The following is a 21,347-nucleotide window of genomic DNA, read 5'->3' as shown; positions in this document are numbered from 1 at the left end:
TAAAGATGAATCTGGTACCAATGGGAATCAAATGTGAGGAGCTGAGAACAGAGTGATGTGGGCAAAACGCACTATCAGGACTTGAAGTGGCAGCAGCATGGAGGGCATTTTTGAGTAGAAGGTAGACCTTGTACAATACAAAGAGAAGAAAATGTTCATAGTTCCGCCTGACATTTTCTAGTGTTTGGATTCTCAACTGGAAACTTTCCTTGGAGACCATGCTATTCTTGGTCATGTCACTGACGTTGCATTGTGTTTGAAGTTTCTCCCAAGATTTAGCGTCTTCAGTATTAAGCTGAAAGACTGTAGAGGGGACAGGGAGGTTGGAAGTGGCAGATAAAATTAACATAAATACAGTTATTTGTGATTTCAGCCATAAATGGGGTTCTACCATCCATTTCTGTAACTTCATCATGGTTTGTGAGAACCAAAGCATGTCTTACTCAGATGAGAGGGAGGAGGGGGCAGACTTCAGGGTAACCACAGGAGGGCTTCAGACCAGTCCCCAAGGGGCTTTGGCTTAACTAAACCGTGTATAGGTTATCTTGTTGCATGAAGTTTTTTAAGTTTTGCTGCAGCCAATCGCATAAGGGGAAGAAGATAAATGATCTTCTAGGTGGAGCCAAACCCCACTCTATATATTTTATATACAATTGGTAACAAAAGGTCATGTAGAACACTGTGCACTGAAATCAGAACTAAAGGAGAATTGTGTTTGCTCATTGGCTTCTATTTAAATATGTAACATTTTAGTAGGGAAAAAGAAGAAAGATATGTGGAAAATATTAACAGTTCTGACTACAAGAAAACAATGACCTACATGCAGATCTCAAAGTCTTGCATAAAGACGTAGGGCTATAAGGCTCTCACATGGTGAAATGTTTGGTTTACACAAACCATTAAGGGGATATTCAGGGGAGTTTTATACAAAAACAAGAGAAGAGACTCTTAAGTTGATCATTGTGGGCGTAGACGAAATCATGGAGCGGTCACTGGAATGAGGAAGTGGACTGTAGCCCCTCCTGAGGTAGTTTACAGTGGCCTCATTTTTGTAATTTGTGTGCTTGAGGGCCCTGACCATTTGAAGCAGCACATACTGTGCCTTATAATGGACCCACTCCATCTCCAGCAACCATTACGGTAGAATGCTCCTCAGTTTAGAATAAAATAAATAAAAACGTGGTAGCTGATGATGCCACACCATGTGTAGGACTCACACTTACCTAAGGCGTGCTCTCTGGGAAGAACATGAAGAGCTGAGATAGGCCCAGGAATCATCTGTTTAGTTACGTTCCTGTGGGTAAAAGAAGTAAACATCACTGAGAGTTGTCTTTGAACACGAAGGCAAAAGTCAGACTACTACTAAAAAAAACTCAGCCGACCCTAGCAAATTCAGAACCTACCGGCCAGTCTTCCTGCTACCATTGCTAGCGAAGGTACTGGAAAAGATCATCAACAAACAGTTCATGACACACCTGGAGCAGAACCAGCTACTCTGCAACTCCCAATCCGGCTTCCAAAGCAATCACAGCCCCGAAACCGTCCTGATCGCAGCCACCGGCAACATCCGAACCCTCCTCAACCGAGGAGAAACAACAGCTTTGATTCTCCTTGACTTCTTGGCATCCTTCGACATCATATACCACCACACACTGATCGAAAGACTCCACCACATCGGAATACAAAGGGGCGTGCTCAGATGGATCCCATCCTTCCTCACCGGAAGAACAAAGAGGTTCCAACTTGCACCTTACACCTTTGAACCAAAGGAGATCGTCAGATCCCATGGTCTCAAGATAATTTCCTACACAGACGACACCCAACTCATCCTCTCACTCACAGACCCCACCACCACCAGAACCAGCTTCCACAGAGGCATGACAAATGTTGCTGACCACTTGTGGAATGGGTATGATTCATATAACTCTACACTTCCTCTGAGTCGTACAGCGATGCCAATGTCCATGAGTCTTAATCAGACAAACACATATGGTGTGTGTGACAAAGTCTAGAACTTGGACTTGATGTTATCAGCTGTACCCTCTGTGGAAATGTGGTATATTTTATGCTTGTGTCTCAGTATAATGTCTATTGAAAACATGACGTCACCCAAATGTGTGGGTAAAGTCTACCATTTGTGCTGCTAATGTATTTAGAGGGTCTGTTGTCACTGATGTGCAAAACTGATTTTATATCTTCACAGTAGTTGGAGTCCTTACCTACAGTGCATTGGAATAGTCTTATTTAAGTTTTTTATCATGCCTCATACAACTTTTATATTCAGATATGTGCTTCCTATTGAGTCTTCTTTGCAAGGTCTGTGTTTGGACAGGTATCTCAGTGCTTTTTTTAGGTGTCTGAACCCCTTGCTGAGTTTCTGAATGGTACCACATTTAAAGTAAAATTTGTTTTTGACAAACAAAAATTGCTGTTGTTTTAGATACTGATGTCTAGACTATGTGATTGTCAAATATTTTTACTTTCATGGAAATATGTATGGGTTGTGACCAAATATATTATTTGCAAACAAGATTATATAATTTTTATGTATTCATGAGTTTAGTTAAAATCAAAAAAATATTTTTGAAAATAACTTAGATTCTCAGAAAATAAGCAATGTTGGATTACGAAATTACTATTAGCCAACAGTTATTAGAGTCCTTTTCCAGTCCATCAGCAGATGGGAAATGCATGGCCATCAGGTTGATAAGGAAACTAGTCCAGACACTCTGATTAGATCACTATTTTCATCTCTTGGTGGTAGGTTCTATGGTGTTGTCCTCAACTCGGCCGGATGAACAACCACTCTTAAGGGCCACTGAAGCAGCCTAACAGTCGGGGGATTGGAGGGTGGGATGGGAGGCTCCAGAGGCCCTGGTGTCCGACTTACCATAGAGCTAATACTGCAGATGTTTCTGGAACGAAACTGGCAGCAGATGGTACTTGACCACTGGAAGTGGCAGCAAAATCACACACTGCTACAGCTACTGTTCTTAAGCTATCCTGACCCGTCCTAGAATTTAGAGTTAGAGTTAGGGTGACCCTCCAGGCGATCATTCTGGGACCTCTAGATCCTCAGAAGATCATTCTAGGACTTTAGGAGGTCAATAATCTTCGCTAGCTGATCCTCCAGCCTCTTAGCTGTGCCCATCATGACTCTATTTATAATGTTCACATTGGTGACAACAGCCTGAGCCTTCCTCCCCACAGCAGGTCCTGCCACAGCCCTTTCCAAACCGGCCACTGACCTTGACAGGGTGGCCAACAGGTGCTGTATGCCCTGGCTGCTCAGAAGCCATGAAGGGTGCAGTCCTTAGGAGTTTTTTTTCGCTGCCACCGCTAAACATGGTTCAGGGTATAAGTGAGAGAATTAAACCTGGTGTCCTGGAACTCGCTGACTATTTCCCATGTTTTGAGATTCGTTAATAAGCTAAGTGTGAATAGCGAAATCCCAAAGGTGCCTAAATTGTATTGGGAAGAAATTTGTGGTATTGAACGAAGGTGGGCAAGGGAAAAATGCCTTCCCATATAGATACAATCAAAAACTGGCCCCCCTTTCCCAGCAAACTAGCTTTGAGAGATTCTATGAGATAGGTTGGCGGCTCTCTGGACCTGGCCTATCGGAGGAAGAATCCTTCCATCAGCTTCTCATTGAATACTCTAGGCCAGGACACTTTTTTCCCCTTTTGGACTCAAATGCCCGATCCTAGATTAAGCAATTAAATTTTAGAAGTGAGAATAGGGTGTAATACAGTTTTCTCGTCCCGGAAATGGGGCAGCGATGTTCGGGATTATAATGGATTCTGCACTTGCTCCCTGAATGTAAAATGCTCTTTGTCGCGTGTACTTGTGGAATGTGTTTTTTATATTTCTGCTTGTATCAAGTTTTTAAAGCCCTTGTTTTTAAAATCCAAAACACTTCAAAGGTTTGAGGCGATAAGAGTTATTGTCTGAAATACATTATTTTGATGTGGCCATTGGAATTGCACGTTTTATACTCGCTATCAAACTGAATTTTAAGAATGGGCTGAATAGGATGTGCTGCTATGCGGGATCAGGGGTTCCAAGATTTTTTATATTGTACAGCTGTCTTACTGTTGTAGTATGTTTTAGGGACAATTGTCCAAATAAACATTGTTTTAACCTAAGCTAACATGGCAGAACAGAAGAATTTATGACTGTGGTTGTCAAAGGAGCCAGTGGGTTCTGGGGCCACTGATGAAGGCTAAGGGGACAGGACTCTGCTGCAAGTTCTTCATCTAGGGAGAGGCCTAGGGTGCTGGCCACCCAAACCTGATGAGCCAGGCTGGTCATCGGGATCTTCGTTGGCAGGAGCACTGATCCCACTAAGCCTTGGGATCCTCAGAGTGGACAGTGATGTCGAGGCCGATGACTGATCTTGCTGCATCACCTCGAAGAAAATATAACAAAAGAGTAATGTGACTTTCTGGAAGTGGTTGCTGTTACTATATACTTTTCAGTGATTTGGCATTCAACATTTTCCTTTATTGATGCTTGTACGGTCAGGCAGTCCTTCATTAATATTCATCACCCTACTTATGTAATCGAGGGGCCCAATTTTGAACTTAAATCATATACTTAAGATATATTGCTAGGCCTCTTCATACAGAGTGACATGAAGGTATTCGGGGTAGTCCAGGGGGCAGTTCTGACCTAGCAGGCCCTCACCTTGGAGCTTAGGGTTGTTTCGTTCTCCTCTACCATGGTCCATCCTACTATGTGTTAGCAAAACTGTGCCAAGTGCAACACCTCAAGCACTCGACTGTCAGTCTTAGTAATGGCGATCAGCCATAGGCTTCTCTGGGAGGTTAGTGTGAGCTTACAGCACACACAGATCACAACATACAGTGTGGAGTGCATTCCAAAAATTGAGTATCACAATATTTCAGCAAAAAAAGGAATTCATGTTAATTAAACAAATACACACAAATAACACAGTATTTCAGATAGGTAGGTGTAAGGCCAGGGCATCTAGGGTTGGTGGTTCCCTGTTACTCAGCCCACCCCCTTTGTAGTGTTGGGTCTTTTAGAGAGATACACGCTCCAGATGCTGCACTGACACTCAGTTCATGTTTAGTATCTGAGACTGTAGTTTTGCTGCTGACTCTCCATCTGTCTATGGCCATCAGCAGTCATCGGTGTCCCTTCCACTCCCACGGTCTGATGTGCCACAGTTGAGTGAGACAGCTGGGTGACTTACATGTACACCACTCTACTTCCAGTTCAGTGTAGATGGATGTGGGTTGGTTTTTAAAATAAAACTGAGGAGTCCTGGCACTTTTCATGTCCCAGCGTACTCACCGTTAAGGTTGCCTCAGTAGTGTGTACTTGGGCAACAAGATGCATCAGTGTCACAGTGAAACCACGTTTCCATTCCTTGACATATCATTAGAATCATGTGTATTAGTTCAGTACACTAAATAAATAATTAAAACAGACTACCAGAATGCAGGGCTATGTTAAAATCTAGTTCCAGAACTGGAACATTTGTCCCAGTGGCATTTATTCGTCTTGCCACCTATTACTCTTGGGTATTTTTAATATAGCATTGAATGGTGTGATTTCTGGTGAAATTATGATGCCACACCTGTTTGATTGGGTTTCCATTATGAGTTGTGTTAAGGAGAACGACTGAGCATATCATAGATTGCCTTTACATAGGGAGTGTAGTGAATTGTGATATACATCGGGTAGCATACTTGTGTAAATAAGTTGTCATTATTGTGGAGATTTGCATCTCTAGTGTGCGGGGAAGGTGAATTTGTTAGTGGTACGGAGCTTGTGTTTGTACTTACCAATCTCTACTTCACCTGCAATCCCCTTGAAGCTTTCAGGGCAGTGTATGAACAACATGTTCACCTCCCATACCATGAGTTTGAAGCGTTGCTACACCAGTTGCCAGGTTCTCTTGGTATGCCATGGAATAAAGGTAAGGGACTCTCCCCCACAGGTCGTTCCACTGTTCGTGGATGTCTCCTGTGAGCATCTGATGCTGGAGACAGCATTCAACCTATCCACGATTCCGGACTATGTTTTCCTTCTCTGCCTCATGGTTGTTATCCTGACCTGTGCTCTATAGAACTTGGGCTCGTCCCAAATTATCTCATCCACAATCATGAATATCTAATTTTCTGAGAATCTGGCGTGTTTTCTTCCAGCCAACTTTATAATTTTGTAGTGAGAAGCTTTACTGCTGCTTCGTGTTGTATGGTTTGAGGAGTGTATTTTGTAGTGTGAGCTGCAGGTGTTGTTGCTGAGTTAATATTGAGCATGTGTGTGTTGAAAAAGCATCTGTCAACAGTGACGGACACTTCCGCCATCGGACAGCCCATCCACCATTTCTGTCCTCTGTCGCGAGGGTCCCTCTGTCCCACCCTGACGAGGACAATTCTAATTATGAAGGATGGAAGTCAGTCATACCAGTGTTGATGGAGTGCTTTCTGACAATGGAGAATGGAGGGGATTGACGACTGAGCACTTAAGGACAGCTGACGGTCCGTCTTCCGTCATGACAGATGGTGGTTCATCAGCCCAAGCCCAAATTAAAAAGGTTTTATATAGCGCTGGCTGGACCCGAGGGTACCAGAGCACTTTACATGGGCATTAATTGCAATATAACAACATTTGCAGCAAATACCATCTGACGCACCAGCCCTGGCGGGCGAAAAAGTTCCTACTCTCCTGTTCGCCGATGATACCCTCCTCATTTCTAAGACCCCGAGGGGCTTGCAGGGTTTGTTGGATAGTTTTCAATCATTTTGTACCAACAGAGGATTGATTATCAATTCTGAGAAAACCAAGTATTTGGTGCTGAATCCTCCCACGAACCTTAGACTTCCACCTGTTTTAAATTCTGTCCCGCTAGAGAGGGTCACTGTGTTTGATTACCTGGGTATTCGTATCTCTGACTCCATTCTTTGGAGTACCCACATACAAAAAATGCTTTTAAATCACAAAAGGGTAGCGGGGGAAATACTTAAGGAGCATCGTACCTCAACAAGTAGGCCCATAGCTCCCGCAATTGATATATATAAGGCTCGAGGAGTGAGTTCAGCCCTTTATGGTGCTGAACTCTGTGGTTTTCAAACCTAGATCAAATTGCGAGGTCAGAAAAGAAATTTGTAAAAGATCTCATGATGTTGCCCCCGAGGACCCCTACTAGGCCCCTATTGCAAGATCTAGGGTGCCATTCATTTAAAGATCTGGCTAAACTCCGCCCCCTTTTATTGTGGGCTCGCTTGTGGCGGACCCCAGAATTAGCAAAGTACGCAACGGGGTTAAGAGAAATTATGAATATGGATGGCTGGTATAAAATTAAATGGCTTAAGGACCTAAAATCACTGCTGCATGATCTTGGCCTCAACGAGGCGTGGATTAATAGAACTTCTCCACCAAAGGCAGAACTTAAGATAGCTTATTGGTCTTGGGTCCGTAACAAGGGTTTCCTAGACTGTAAATTAGGCAGGCTATCTGAGGAGTTTATGCAGCATAAATATACCACCTATTATGAGCCATACCTAGATGTCATACCAAAACCTTATGACAGAGCTCTGTATTTTGAGTTTAGGGTTGGCTCACTTCTCACCCGCTCAATGACTGCTCAATGGAAGGTTCCCCACAAGACATTAGCCTCTTGCCCGAATTGCGAAGCAAACCTTGAGACAATAGCTCATGTTTTGTTTGTGTGCCCAGCTTATAAAGCGCAGAGGGAACGCTGGCTTAAACCACTCTGCAGGGAGTTGGGTACTCGTAGCCACCTCGTGGCATTGCGCACCTTAAGATCCGATGCACGAGCCCTATATGCGTGTGGCATGGCCAAATTCTTGAGCTGGGCATGGAAGATCAGACTGAGAACCTTGAAAGCTAATTTTTAAATATCGTTGCTGCTAAGAGCTATTTGCACCTTGTGAATGTACTTTTCATATATTTTTATCTTGTAAATATTATCTTCAAAGTCATTGCCAATTGTTTCACTATAAGGATCTTCTGATGAATTATGCTACTCAGCCATTTAAGGCATTTTAAAATATTTTTAATATTTGATGAAATGTTTTGTATGTTGTATAATGTAGTTTTTTTAAATGGTGTTTTACAGCTTTTAAGATATGTTCTTTTATCGAAATAAAGCTAATATGACTGACTGACAATTTTGTAGTGAGACGCTTTACTGCTGCTTCGTGTTGTATGGTTTGTGTGGTTTGAGGAATGTATTTTGTAGTGTGAGCTGCAGGTGTTGTTGCTGAGTTAATATTGAGCATGTGTGTGTTGAAAAAGCATCTGTCAACGGTGAGGGACACTTCCGCCATCAGACAGCCCATCCACCATTTCTGTCCTCTATCGTGAGGGTCCCTCTGTCCCACCCTGACAAGGACAATTCTAATTATGAAGGATGGATGTCAGTCATACCAGTGTTGATGGAGTGCTTTCTGACAATGGAGAATGGAGGGGATTGACGACTGAGCACTTAAGGACAGCTGACGGTCCGTCCTCCGTCATGACAGATGGTTCATCAGCCCAAACCCTACATACCATTTATTTAATTTATTTTAAAAGGTTTTATATAGCGCTGGCTGGACCCAAGGGTATCAGAGCGCTTTACATGGGTATTAATTGCAATATAACAACATTTACAATGAGGTAGTATTCAAAACCAATACAAACAGTAGAAAGCAACTCAAATTTTACACAATCTAATTACATAAGTTGCAATGGGCTACAGCAATTCCTGCGAGATTAGGCTAGTGTGGGAGGGAAAGAATGGAGAAGAGGGAGGTAGGGTATAGGAATGGGGAGAGGCTGGGGAGGGGGTGGAGGTTAAGGCAATATTATATCGCTATACATGGATAATTAATTGTAAAGTACCAGAATTACAATGAGGGAGTACTCAAAACCCATACAGACAGTAAAAACAACTCCAGTTTTGCAAGATCACATTACATGTACTGCAGTGGGCTACAGCAAGTCCAGAGAGATTAGCCTAGCATGGGAGGGAAAGGATGGCGAAGAGGGGGGAAGGGTATGGGAATGGGGAGAGGTTGAGGAGGGGGGAGGTTGAGGCAATACCAAGTGGGACAAAGTAGGTCCTATGGGAAAGGCTAGTGGGAGAAGTTAGTGGGTGAAGGAAGATGTGAGAGGGGGAGGAGAGAGGAAGTCAGGGATCAAAAAAAAAAAAAGGAGGTCGGGTGGGATGAGTGCCCGGGGGAGGGATTAAGGACCCCAGTATTTGTTGAGCAGGTGAAGTTTGAGGTCTTTTTTTAAGCTGACGCAAGAGGGGTTACAATGAAATTCTTTAGGGAGGGAGTTCCAGAGGGTAGGCGCGTTCCCGGAAAAGGAGCATGATTATGTGGTTTTCTTGTTTAACAGAGGAGGGACAAGAGCGAGAGTGTTGAAGCTCCTCAATGATCTAGATGTGAAGTTTATCTGAGAGGTACTGCGGGGAGCGTTGATGCAGGGCTTTGTGCGTAATGCAAGCTGTCTTGTAGGAAGATCTTCCTTCAACGGGAAGCGAATTGAGGGCTTTAAGGGCAGGGGAGATGTGATCGAACCGTTTAAGGTCGGTAATGAGCCTAGCAGCCAGGTTCAGAACAGATTTGATTGGGGCTAGGTGGACTTTAGGGGTTCTAGAGAGGATGGCGTTACCATAATCGATTTTCGATAAGACCAGCGATTGGATGACTAATCTAAAGTCGTCTGCAGGACTGAAGGGTTTGATTTTTCTTGAGGTGATGGAGAGTGAATTTTTTATGTGGGGGATAAGAGTAAGGTTCTGGTCAATGTTAAAACCGAGGGATTTAACTGAGTTTGGGTGGAATTTGAGGTGGTTGTAGTGGAACCAGGATTGAATCTTACTCAAGGCATCATTGAGATGAATAACATCCAAGCGGGATTGAATCTTATAGTAAAGTTGGGTGTCATCAGCGTATAGGTGGTAATTGATTCCCGCTTGTTTAAGGATAAGGGTGAGGGGTTCCATGAAGAGGTTAAATAGAGAGGGGGAGAGGATAGAGACCTGGGGGACCCCTACGGGGACGGGCAAAGGTTTGGAAAGGCAGTCGGGAATTTTAATATGCTGGGTTCTGTGTTGGAAAAAGGAGGTGAACCATTTGAGGACTGAACCGTTGAGGCCAAAATTATCTTTAAGTGTGTTGAGAAGAGTAGAGTGGTTAACAGTGTCGAAAGCAGTGGAGATGTAGGAGAGTAGGGTCTGCTATCCTATGGTCACCCCAAATTTTTGCTTTTTGCTTCACTGGTTTTTGACATATTGAGGCTGTGGGCCTGCCAATCAGACCCCCAGCCTGCTGTTCTCTCTACTAAATTAAAACTATGCACCCTAGGTGCATAACCAATTGGAAGTGGATCACCCTGTCAGCCCCTGTACCAGTGTACACTAGGTACCCAGGGCATTGGTGTACCCAAGGCCTGCCAGGGGCTGAAGCATGTATTATGCCACCCCAGGCTTGGCCTAACAATCTGACACAACTGGCTGATCACTCAGCTGGGGTAAGTTGGTGTAATCACCTCTTACTTAGGTGTAGTATACCTATACCTAACCTTAAATGGGACACCTGGTAACCTATAAGTCACTCCTATGGCAGGCCTTAACAATCCTGAAGGCAGAGTGCTTGGTTCCATGTGAGATGGTGCTCTGGCATGAGCTGAGCCTGTCTGCAGTGGTCGGAACAACTTCCTTCTACTGGTTCCAGATATCGTCATACCATATACTCTTAAGTGCATTATGAACCTCGCGGTTAAATGCTATCTTTGGTTTGGCTTTATCAAAACATGTCGAGTAAGGTGTCATACGAATTGGAATACTAACCCCTCGCCAATTCTGGCGACGGGGTTAGCATTCCACCCTTCTAGAGGGACACGACATGTACAGTACCTGAAACCCGGGTAAAATCAGACATAGCCTCAGCTCCACAAAATGGATGCTGCCACCACAGACACAAGTCTGCCCTCCTGCTGCTGGGAGTCCTTCCAGCTTGGGAGGTGTGGACAAAGGGTTTCCTGCCAGGGGAGGTGCGTGCACCACCCCAGACAGGATTTTGTGTATTGGTCAGGTAGGGCTTGAAAGAAACCAGACATGCCTGTGGCTCACAAGGAGCCTCGGTGCATATGCCAGTTCAAACCGGTCCTGGGGCACACCAGTCCCGGGCCTGGGGCGAGCTGGACAAAGGATTGAGGGTGTAACCACCCCCCTTCCTGGTCCCACCCATAGGGAGGGACCTAGCAGGTAGTCCGGCCCCTAGAATCCGCTTAAAGGTAGGAGCTGTGTCCTAAGACTTCAGACATCCTGGAATCAACTTAACACTAAGAAGAAGACGGGAACTTCGACGCTCTGCTGCACAGAGGACTGAAGCCAATCTCCCCTGTGGTCAGGGAGTGACCACCTTGCTAACGCAAGCACCATCCAGCGAATCAACGTCTGCTTTGCCGCCGCCTCCCCCCGGAGCCCGAGCCCAGAGACTGACAAGACCTGGACCTCCAGACCTCTCACCGCCCGACCCACAGTCCCTGAAAAGAGGAGACCCGTGGAGGCACCGAGACACGTGGAGCCAGCCATCTTGAAACGACCACGACAAGCTGACAAGTGCAACAACCGAGGCTCCCTCCAAGTTGTGCTTTGGGATCTGAGAAGCCCAACACCCGAGCAGCATCTGCACCAAAGGTGAGCCCTCCAGCATCTCCACGATCTGCGTGGGGCCCTTCTGCATTTTGCCACTCGACGCGCCTATCTTGGCGACGAACTTTACGAAATACACCGCTGGTCTGGTTGCTCCAGACTGGCCCTTGCTCCCCTCCAAAGGAGCAGTCCTTCTGACCTTGCTGGTCAGAACCATCAGCTTATTTCATCTCCTACAACAATTGCTTTTGCCAAGGCTTGTTTGCTTCGATCAAGTCGCCGACACCGCCGACAGCGAGAGCCTGCGTGGGACAGCTCGTGAACCGACTCCTGGACGTCGTCGACCTCCAGGGACCACGTGGCTGCAGAGACAAGCTACACCTTTCTTCCTGTTTGCACCGGACATCGCCTGGTACCCAGCTGGTGCCACGCCGGTCACTGGCTAGTGACTGTGAACACTGTCCCCTCTGCTTACAGGTCTTCAACATCTCCGATCCACTCTTGGATCCACTGCATCTCTCCCGGACCGACCGCCTGCAGCATCTTTGTCTTCAGGCTCCACGGAACAGATAGAAGAAACCCGACGCACTTCGAGGCCTATGCACCCGCTTCCTGTGGGTGAGGTAAAGCTGGCACACCTGTGCCCAAGTGTAGTAATACATCTCTAGTGCCTGTGTTCCAAATCTTGAGTTCCTAGTCCATCCAGAAGATCCTCTTTGCAGTAACTTTGTACTTTTTACGCACCCATTGAAACCTATGGGAGCATGCGTGTGACTATTTGCTCTGCACACGCCACCCGTGGACCTCCTGGTCACTAACTGACGTTAGCTCCTTGTAGGCCCAGCGATTCTAGAGGCCCTAGGCCTTTTCCCTTTTCTGTTCGTGGTACTTATACCACTATTTTAGTATATGGTTTGAGCGGCCACCAGGGCCTATCCATATAAAGTGCAACTTCTGTGTATTCTACTGTAATCTTGTTTGACGATTTGTGCTCCTGTGCTCATAAAGAGACTAGGGGTTACTTTGAGAAATAAATACATATATATTTTGAATATATATCTGTGTGGTGTCCTTTCATTGGTATAAAGGGGGGTTGCATTTGGTAAAACAGCTGGCTTAACACGCTTCACGAGTTTAGCCTCAAAGACTGCTTAGCCTACGCTACCACTAGGGCAGCTAGTCCGAAAAGGTTGACTTACAACCACACCATAAGGGTTGCTTGGCATGGTACAAGATGATCACTTTAACTAGTGAGCATCATATACCAGGCCAACTTCCCACATTGGTGGCAGCGGTGGGATTTGAGCTTGCTGTGTTTAACCATTGTAATCTCTTGGTTACCAATTGAAAGATCACATAGGTACCTGTAGGTACATATAAAACAAGATTAGATATACATAAGTTCTACTGAACTTAGTTGTTGTAGAGCAAAGGGAGTAGCACACCCTGACTACAACTACTAGATAGGTTTAGTAGGTAAACCCAAGTGTAGGTAGATTGCAACACATCCACCCACACTTAAGAGCAATGGCCGGGGCAGAGGGGTCCACTGTACCCATCTCTGTTGAGAGTGACCCCCAGAGGGCACCATCCAGCTTTGCTACCCTTAACCAGAATGAGCTCAGGCATTTGGCAACTCTTAGAGGCCTTAAACAGCCCAAGAACCCTACCTCTGCTGAGCTCAGAGAACTCTTACAAAATGATGAGAATCAGAGAGAACTCAGGAAAGCTTCCCAGTTAGCCCCCTTAGGGTCAGGAACAGGAGGCCCCCCTTCTGAAGATGCTACAGAGGTACCCAGTTCCAATAGCCATCCCTTAGATGAGAATCATACTACAGGGGAGGAAAGTGGTGAGGATACAGAAAGTAGTGATGATGAAGGGAGAACTAGCCCAGTGCCAAGTGTTATACTTGGCCCAGCTAAACTAAGGCTATTGGGGATTGACAGTGGGTTTACCCCATTGGATCTCCCCAGTGGACTTAACACAGGGCTTGGGAGGCAAAGGAATCGCTCAGGTGACTCCAATGCTTCCCATGGCTCTAGAGGCTCTCAAGGTCACTCCAGGAAAAGGATGACCACCCCTCAGAGGAGGGAACATGAGGCCAGAATGCAGGAAGCCCAGCTGAGGATCAGGAAGCAGGAGCTAGAAGTAGCCCTGATGGAAGAAAAACTGAACAAGGCTAGGCAACCTAGAGAGAGTGGGTCTATACCCACTGGTGGCAGCATTGTCCCTAAGGACAAAGATAGGGTCTTTGATAATAGGAACCTGTCTAAGGTTGTGCCCCCCTACAAAAGTGGGGATGACATCCACAAATGGATAACTGCTCTTGAGAGAGCCTGCAAAGTACAGCAGGTTCCTGAAGACCAGTGGGCAGCAATCCTCTGGCTCTCCTTTGAAGGAAGAGGCAGAGACAGACTCCTCACTGTTAGAGAAGAGGATGTCAGAAATTACAGAGTCCTGAAGAGTGTTCTGGTAGATGGGTTAGGCTTAACCACTGAACAGTACAGGTTAATGTTCAGAGACACCCAAAAGACACAGACTCAGGACTGGTCTGAATATGTTGAATGTGCCACTAAGGCTTTGGAGGGTTGGTTGCTGGGAAGTAAGGTATCTGATTTTACAGGATTGTATAATTTGATGATGAGAGAACAGATTTTAAATAACTGTCAAAACCAGCAACTGCATCAACACTTGGTTGACTCTGATCTGACCTCTCCCCAAGAATTGGGAAAGAAGGCAGACAAATGGGTCAGAACCAGGGTTAAGCAAAAGAACCAGAACCAGGGCCAAGGGGGTGATCAGAAGAAAACAGACCAAAAGGGTGGAGATCAGAAACCTAAAGACCAGAAGTCTTCAACAGGGCCCCAAACTACTGCTAAGGAGGGTGGGTACCAACAACAGTCCAAAAAGAAGAAAGAAGGTCAAAAGAAACCCTGGTGCAATCATTGCAAAAATACAACTCACTGGACTAGTGATTGCAAAAAGGGTGGAGCCCCAACACTGTTGCCCCTAAGGCACCTGCTCCCAGTACTACTGTTAGCAGTGTTGGTCCCCAGACAAAGGGTGTAGTGGGAATCACTATGGGAACTGAAGGAGATTCTGACTTAGACAGAACCCTGACACAGGCAGTCTTGATCTGTGATGGGGACATTGATTTGTCCCTGACTGTGAGCCCCAGTAACCTGGGCAAGTACAGACAGACTCCTTTAATTAATGACAAAGTGGCTCAAGCCTACAGGGACACATGTGCCAGTGTCACTATGGTGACACCAGGCTTTGTGGACCCTGGACAGTACATACCAGGTGAGAACTTCCTGGTGACCAATGCCAGCAATGCCACTACTTCACATAGTGTGGCAGTTGTTAACTTCTCATGGGAAGGGGTAACTGGCCTCAAAAGGGTTGTGGTTAGTGCAGACCTCCCAGTAGAATGTTTGTTGGGCAATGACCTAGAGAGTTCTCTATGGTCAGAAGTGGAGTACAGGACTCATGCAGAGATGTTAGGTATATCATCACATGTCCTTGCTGTGACCAGGTCACAGGCCAAAAAGTGCCTCACTGAACCTCAGGTCTTGGATCCTGGAACAATGGACCAAGCACCTACCAAGAAGAAGAACAGGAGGGTCAAGGCTGTGCCTTCCCCCCTGCCTCAGAGTGATGATCAGCCTTCCCAGGAAGCTGATCTAGAGGACCCTGAAGGAACTGTCCCTGAAGAGCTTGAACCTGATCAGGTTGAGTTTCTGGGGACAGGGGGACCTTCAAGGGCTGACTTGAGGCAGGCTCAGTTATCCTGTCCCTCTCTTGAACCCCTCAGACAGCTGGCTGCTGCTGAGGCTGCTGGGAATGCTCAAGGTACCCATAAAGTGTATTGGGATGAAGGGCTCCTTTATTCAGAGGCTAGAGACCCCAAGCCTGGTGCTACCAGGAGGTTGGTTATACCTCTGCAATTTAGGGGCTTCCTTCTTACCTTGGCCCATGACATTCCCTTAGCAGGACACTTAGGCCAGAATAAGACTTGGGACAGGCTTGTCCCTCACTTTCACTGGCCTCATATGAATGAAGATACAAAGGAGTTTTGTCGCTCCTGTGTGACCTGCCAAGCCAGTGGCAAATCAGGTGGCACAACAAAGGCCCCCCTAATACCACTACCTGTGGTGGGGGTCCCCTTTGAAAGAGTGGGAATAGACATAGTGGGTCCCATGGATCCTCCCACTGCATCTGGGCACAGATTTATACTGGTGGTAGTGGATCATGCCACCAGGTATCCAGAGGCAATTCCCCTTAGGACCACTACAGCTCCTGTTGTGGCCAGGGCCCTGCTGGGAGTATTCTCCAGAGTGGGGTTTCCTAAGGAGGTAGTATCTGACAGAGGTACCAACTTTATGTCAGGATACTTGACAGCTATGTGGAAGGAATGTGGTGTCAACTACAAGTTCACCACCCCTTATCACCCACAATGCAATGGGCTTGTTGAGAGATTCAACAAGACCCTAAAGGGTATGATCAAAGGATTACCTGAAAAGCTCAGGCGAAGATGGGACATCCTTCTACCCTGCCTTCTGTTTGCTTACAGAGAGGTCCCACAAAAAGGAGTTGGCTACAGCCCCTTTGAATTGTTGTTTGGGCACCCTGTAAGAGGCCCACTGTGTTTGGTGAAGGAAGGATGGGAGTTACCTCTCAAGAAGCCTAAGCTAGACATAGTGGACTATGTACTTGGTCTCCGCTCCAGGATGGCTGAGTATATGGAGAAGGCATCCAAAAACCTTGAGGCAAGCCAGGCCTTACAGAAAGCTTGGCATGACCAAAAGGCTGTCTTGGTTGAGTTTCAGCCAGGACAGAAGGTATGGGTGTTGGAGCCAGTGGCCCCAGCAGCACTCCAAGACAAATGGTCTGGACCCCATACAATCCTGGAAAAGAAGGGAGAGGTCACCTACTTGGTCGACCTAGGAACTCCCAGGAGTCCCCACAGGGTACTCCATGTTAACAGGCTTAAAGCATATGTTGACAGGGCAGACATGGGCTTGCTCATGGCTACAGATGAGGGAAAGGAGGAAGAGAGTGACCCTCTCCCAGACCTGTTGTCTCAGAACCCTGAAGATGGCTCAGTTGAAGGAGTGACCCTTGGAGGCAACCTCACTGCCCATCAGCAGACTGAATGTAGACAGGTTCTACAATCATTTTCACATATGTTTTCCTTGATACCTAGTCAAACTGACTGGTGTACCCATGTGGTGGACACTGGTGACAGTCTGCCTGTAAAGAACAAGCTTTACAGACAACCTGACCACGTCAGGGACTGTATAAAGGCTGAGGTACATAAAATGCTGGAATTAGGTGTCATTGAACCCTCAGAGAGCCCCTGGGCTAGCCCAGTGGTTCTGGTCCCCAAACCTCACACCAAAGATGGCAAGAGAGAGATGAGGTTCTGTGTGGACTACAGGGGTCTCAATGCTGTCACCAGGACAGATGCACACCCTATTCCAAGGGCAGATGAGCTCATAGACAAACTAGCTTCTGCAAAGTTTTTGAGCACATTTGACTTAACAGCTGGCTATTGGCAAATCAGATTAGCTGAGGAGTCTAAGGCCAAAACAGCATTCTCAACCCCAGGTGGGCACTACCAGTTTGTGGTGATGCCCTTTGGTCTGAAGAATGCACCTGCCACCTTCCAAAGGCTGGTGAACCAAGTCCTTACTGGGTTGGATGACTTTTGCGCAGCATATCTTGATGACATTGCTGTCTTTAGCTCCACCTGGGAGGATCACCTGATCCACCTGAAGAAGGCTCTTGAGGCTCTGCAAAGGGCAGGCCTCACTATCAAGGCTACTAAGTGCCAGATAGGGCAGAGTAAGGTTGTATATTTGGGCCACCTTGTAGGTGGAGGCCAAGTTCAACCACTGGAGAGTAAGATACAATCCATCAAGGACTGGTCCCCTCCAACCACCCAGACTCAAGTTCGAGCTTTCTTGGGCTTGACTGGGTACTACAGGAAGTTTGTTAAGAACTATGGGTCCATTGTGACTCCTCTTAATGATCTGACATCCAAGAAGATGCCCAAAAAGGTTCAGTGGACAGTAAGCTGTCAAAAGGCATTTGATGACCTGAAGGAGGCCATGTGCTCTGCACCTATCCTGAAAAGTCCTGACTACTCCAAAGAGTTTATTGTCCAAACAGATGCTTCTGAGTTGGGTGTGGGAGCTGTGCTGTTACAACTTAATGTAGATGGTCAAGACCAACCCATTGCTTTTATTAGCAGAAGGTTGACCCCCAGAGAGAAGAATTGGTCAGCTATTGAGAGGGAGGCCTTTGCTGTGGTGTGGGCCCTGAAGAAGCTGAGGCCATACTTGTTTGGCACTCACTTCAAGATTCAGACCGACCATAAGCCCCTCTTGTGGCTAAATCAGATGAAGGGTGAAAACCCCAAACTGCTTAGGTGGTCCATTTCCCTACAGGGGATGGACTTTACAGTGGAGCACCGGCCAGGTACTGACCATGGGAATGCAGATGGTCTCTCCAGGTACTTCCACTTAGGACATGAAGACGAGACTGGTCAAGGCTAGTTTAATGTCCCAGCGTTTGGGGGGGGGGGGTTGTGTAGGAGAGTAGGGTCTGCTATCCTATGGTCACCCCAAATTTTTGCTTTTTGCTTCACTGGTTTTTGACATATTGAGGCTGTGGGCCTGCCAATCAGACCCCCAGCCTGCTGTTCTCTCTACTAAATTAAAACTATGCACCCTAGGTGCATAACCAATTGGAAGTGGATCACCCTGTCAGCCCCTGTACCAGTGTACACTAGGTACCCAGGGCATTGGTGTACCCAAGGCCTGCCAGGGGCTGAAGCATGTATTATGCCACCCCAGGCTTGGCCTAACAATCTGACACAACTGGCTGATCACTCAGCTGGGGTAAGTTGGTGTAATCACCTCTTACTTAGGTGTAGTATACCTATACCTAACCTTAAATGGGACACCTGGTAACCTATAAGTCACTCCTATGGCAGGCCTTAACAATCCTGAAGGCAGAGTGCTTGGTTCCATGTGAGATGGTGCTCTGGCATGAGCTGAGCCTGTCTGCAGTGGTCGGAACAACTTCCTTCTACTGTTTCCAGATATCGTCATACCATATACTCTTAAGTGCATTATGAACCTTGCGGTGAAATGCTATCTTTGGTTTGGCTTTATCAAAACATGTCGAGTAAGGTGTCATACGAATTGGAATATTAACCCCTCGCCAATTCTGGTGACGGGGTTAGCATTCCACCCTTCTAGAGGGACACGACATGTACAGTACCTGAAACCCGGGTAAAATCAGACATAGCCTCAGCTCCACAAAATGGATGCTGCCACCACAGACACAAGTCTGCCCTCCTGCTGCTGGGAGTCCTTCCAGCTTGGGAGGTGTGGACAAAGGGTTTCCTGCCAGGGGAGGTGCGTGCACCACCCCAGACAGGATTTTGTGTATTGGTCAGGTAGGGCTTGAAAGAAACCAGACATGCCTGTGGCTCACAAGGAGCCTCGGTGCATATGCCAGTTCAAACCGGTCCTGGGGCACACCAGTCCCGGGCCTGGGGCGAGCTGGACAAAGGATTGGGGGTGTAACCACCCCCCTTCCTGGTCCCACCCATAGGGAGGGACCTAGCAGCTAGTCCGGCCCCTAGAATCCGCTTAAAGGTAGGAGCTGTGTCCTAAGACTTCAGACATCCTGGAATCAACTTAACACTAAGAAGAAGACGGGAACTTCGACGCTCTGCTGCACAGAGGACTGAAGCCAATCTCCCCTGTGGTCAGGGAGTGACCACCTTGCTAACGCAAGCACCATCCAGCGAATCAACGTCTGCTTTGCCGCCGCCTCCCGCCGGAGCCCGAGCCCAGAGACTGACAAGACCTGGACCTCCAGACCTCTCACCGCCCGACCCACAGTCCCTGAAAAGAGGAGACCCGTGGAGGCACCGAGACACGTGGAGCCAGCCATCTTGAAACGACCACGACAAGCTGACAAGTGCAACAACCGAGGCTCCCTCCAAGTTGTGCTTTGGGATCTGAGAAGCCCAACACCCGAGCAGCATCTGCACCAAAGGTGAGCCCTCCAGCATCTCCACGATCTGCGTGGGGCCCTTCTGCATTTTGCCACTCGACGCGCCTAACCGGTTGCTGGCCCGCTGGCTAGTAGCCATCTTGGCGACGAACTTTACGAAATACACCGCTGGTCTGGTTGCTCCAGACTGGCCCTTGCTCCCCTCCAAAGGAGCAGTCCTTCTGACCTTGCTGGTCAGAACCATCAGCTTATTTCATCTCCTACAACAATTGCTTTTGCCAAGGCTTGTTTGCTTCGATCAAGTCGCCGACACCGCCGACAGCGAGAGCCTGCGTGGGACAGCTCGTGAACCGACTCCTGGACGTCGTCGACCTCCAGGGACCACGTGGCTGCAGAGACAAGCTACACCTTTCTTCCTGTTTGCACCCGACATCGCCTGGTACCCAGCTGGTGCCACGCCGGTCACTGGCTAGTGACTGTGAACACTGTCCCCTCTGCTTACAGGTCTTCAACATCTCCGATCCACTCTTGGATCCACTGCATCTCTCCCGGACCGACCGCCTGCAGCATCTTTGTCTTCAGGCTCCACGGAACAGATAGAAGAAACCCGAGGCACTTCGAGGCCTATGCACCCGCTTCCTGTGGGTGAGGTAAAGCTGGCACACCTGTGCCCAAGTGTAGTAATACATCTCTAGTGCCTGTGTTCCAAATCTTGAGTTCCTAGTCCATCCGGAAGATCCTCTTTGCAGTAACTTTGTACTTTTTACGCACCCATTGAAACCTATGGGAGCACGCGTGTGACTATTTGCTCTGCACACGCCACCCGTGGACCTCCTGGTCACTAACTGACGTTAGCTCCTTGTAGGCCCAGCGATTCTAGAGGCCCTAGGCCTTTTCCCTTTTCTGTTCGTGGTACTTATACCACTATTTTAGTATATGGTTTGAGCGGCCACCAGGGCCTATCCATATAAAGTGCAACTTCTGTGTATTCTACTGTAATCTTGTTTGACGATTTGTGCTCCTGTGCTCATAAAGAGACTAGGGGTTACTTTGAGAAATAAATACATATATATTTTGAATATATATCTGTGTGGTGTCCTTTCATTGGTATAAAGGGGGGTTGCATTTGGTAAAACAGCTGGCTTAACACGCTTCACGAGTTTAGCCTCAAAGACTGCTTAGCCTACGCTACCACTAGGGCAGCTAGTCCGAAAAGGTTGACTTACAACCACACCATAAGGGTTGCTTGGCATGGTACAAGGTGATCACTTTAACTAGTGAGCATCATATACCAGGCCAACTTCCCACAGGAGAGATCAAGGAGAATGAGAAGGGAGGACTCGCCCTTGTCGAGGGAGTGATGGATGTCTTCAATTGTATTGAGCATGGCCATTTCTGTACTACAGCCCTTTCTGAAGCCTGATTGGAAAGAATCTAAAAGATTGAATGAATCAATGTGTCTATCTAGTTGGAGCAGAGGGCATTTTTCAAGGGTTTTTGAGAGAAGAGGAAGGTTAGAGATAGGACAAAGGTTATTTAGGTCATTTGGGTCACCAGCAGAATTTTTGAGGATGGGAGTGATTTGTCCAAGTTGCAGGGAAGCAGGGACACAACCCGAGGTAAAGGAGGAGTTGATGATAGAGGTGTCATAATTGTCGGGCCACAT

At 47.1% G+C, this 21,347-nt stretch overlaps 1 protein-coding gene across 2 annotated transcripts in view; it reads right to left on the bottom strand.

The window, feature by feature from the left end:
- The window catches only part of LOC146839444 (NXPE family member 3-like), a 100,732-nt gene that overhangs the window by 32,353 nt on the left and 47,032 nt on the right, over positions 1-21,347 (bottom strand). For both annotated transcript variants that reach the window (XM_085651499.1, XM_085651498.1), the window contains exon 3: positions 1,224-1,294. In XM_085651499.1, coding sequence (XP_085507625.1) covers positions 1,224-1,294 — 71 coding nt within the window. The remainder of the gene's footprint in view (positions 1-1,223; positions 1,295-21,347) is intronic.

Source organism: Triturus cristatus, chromosome 4_1, assembly GCF_964204655.1.
Source record: "Triturus cristatus chromosome 4_1, aTriCri1.1, whole genome shotgun sequence".
Lineage (NCBI taxonomy): Eukaryota > Metazoa > Chordata > Amphibia > Caudata > Salamandridae > Triturus > Triturus cristatus.
Note: the sequence above shows the minus strand (reverse complement) of the source record. Positions and strands in the feature narration are given on the sequence as shown.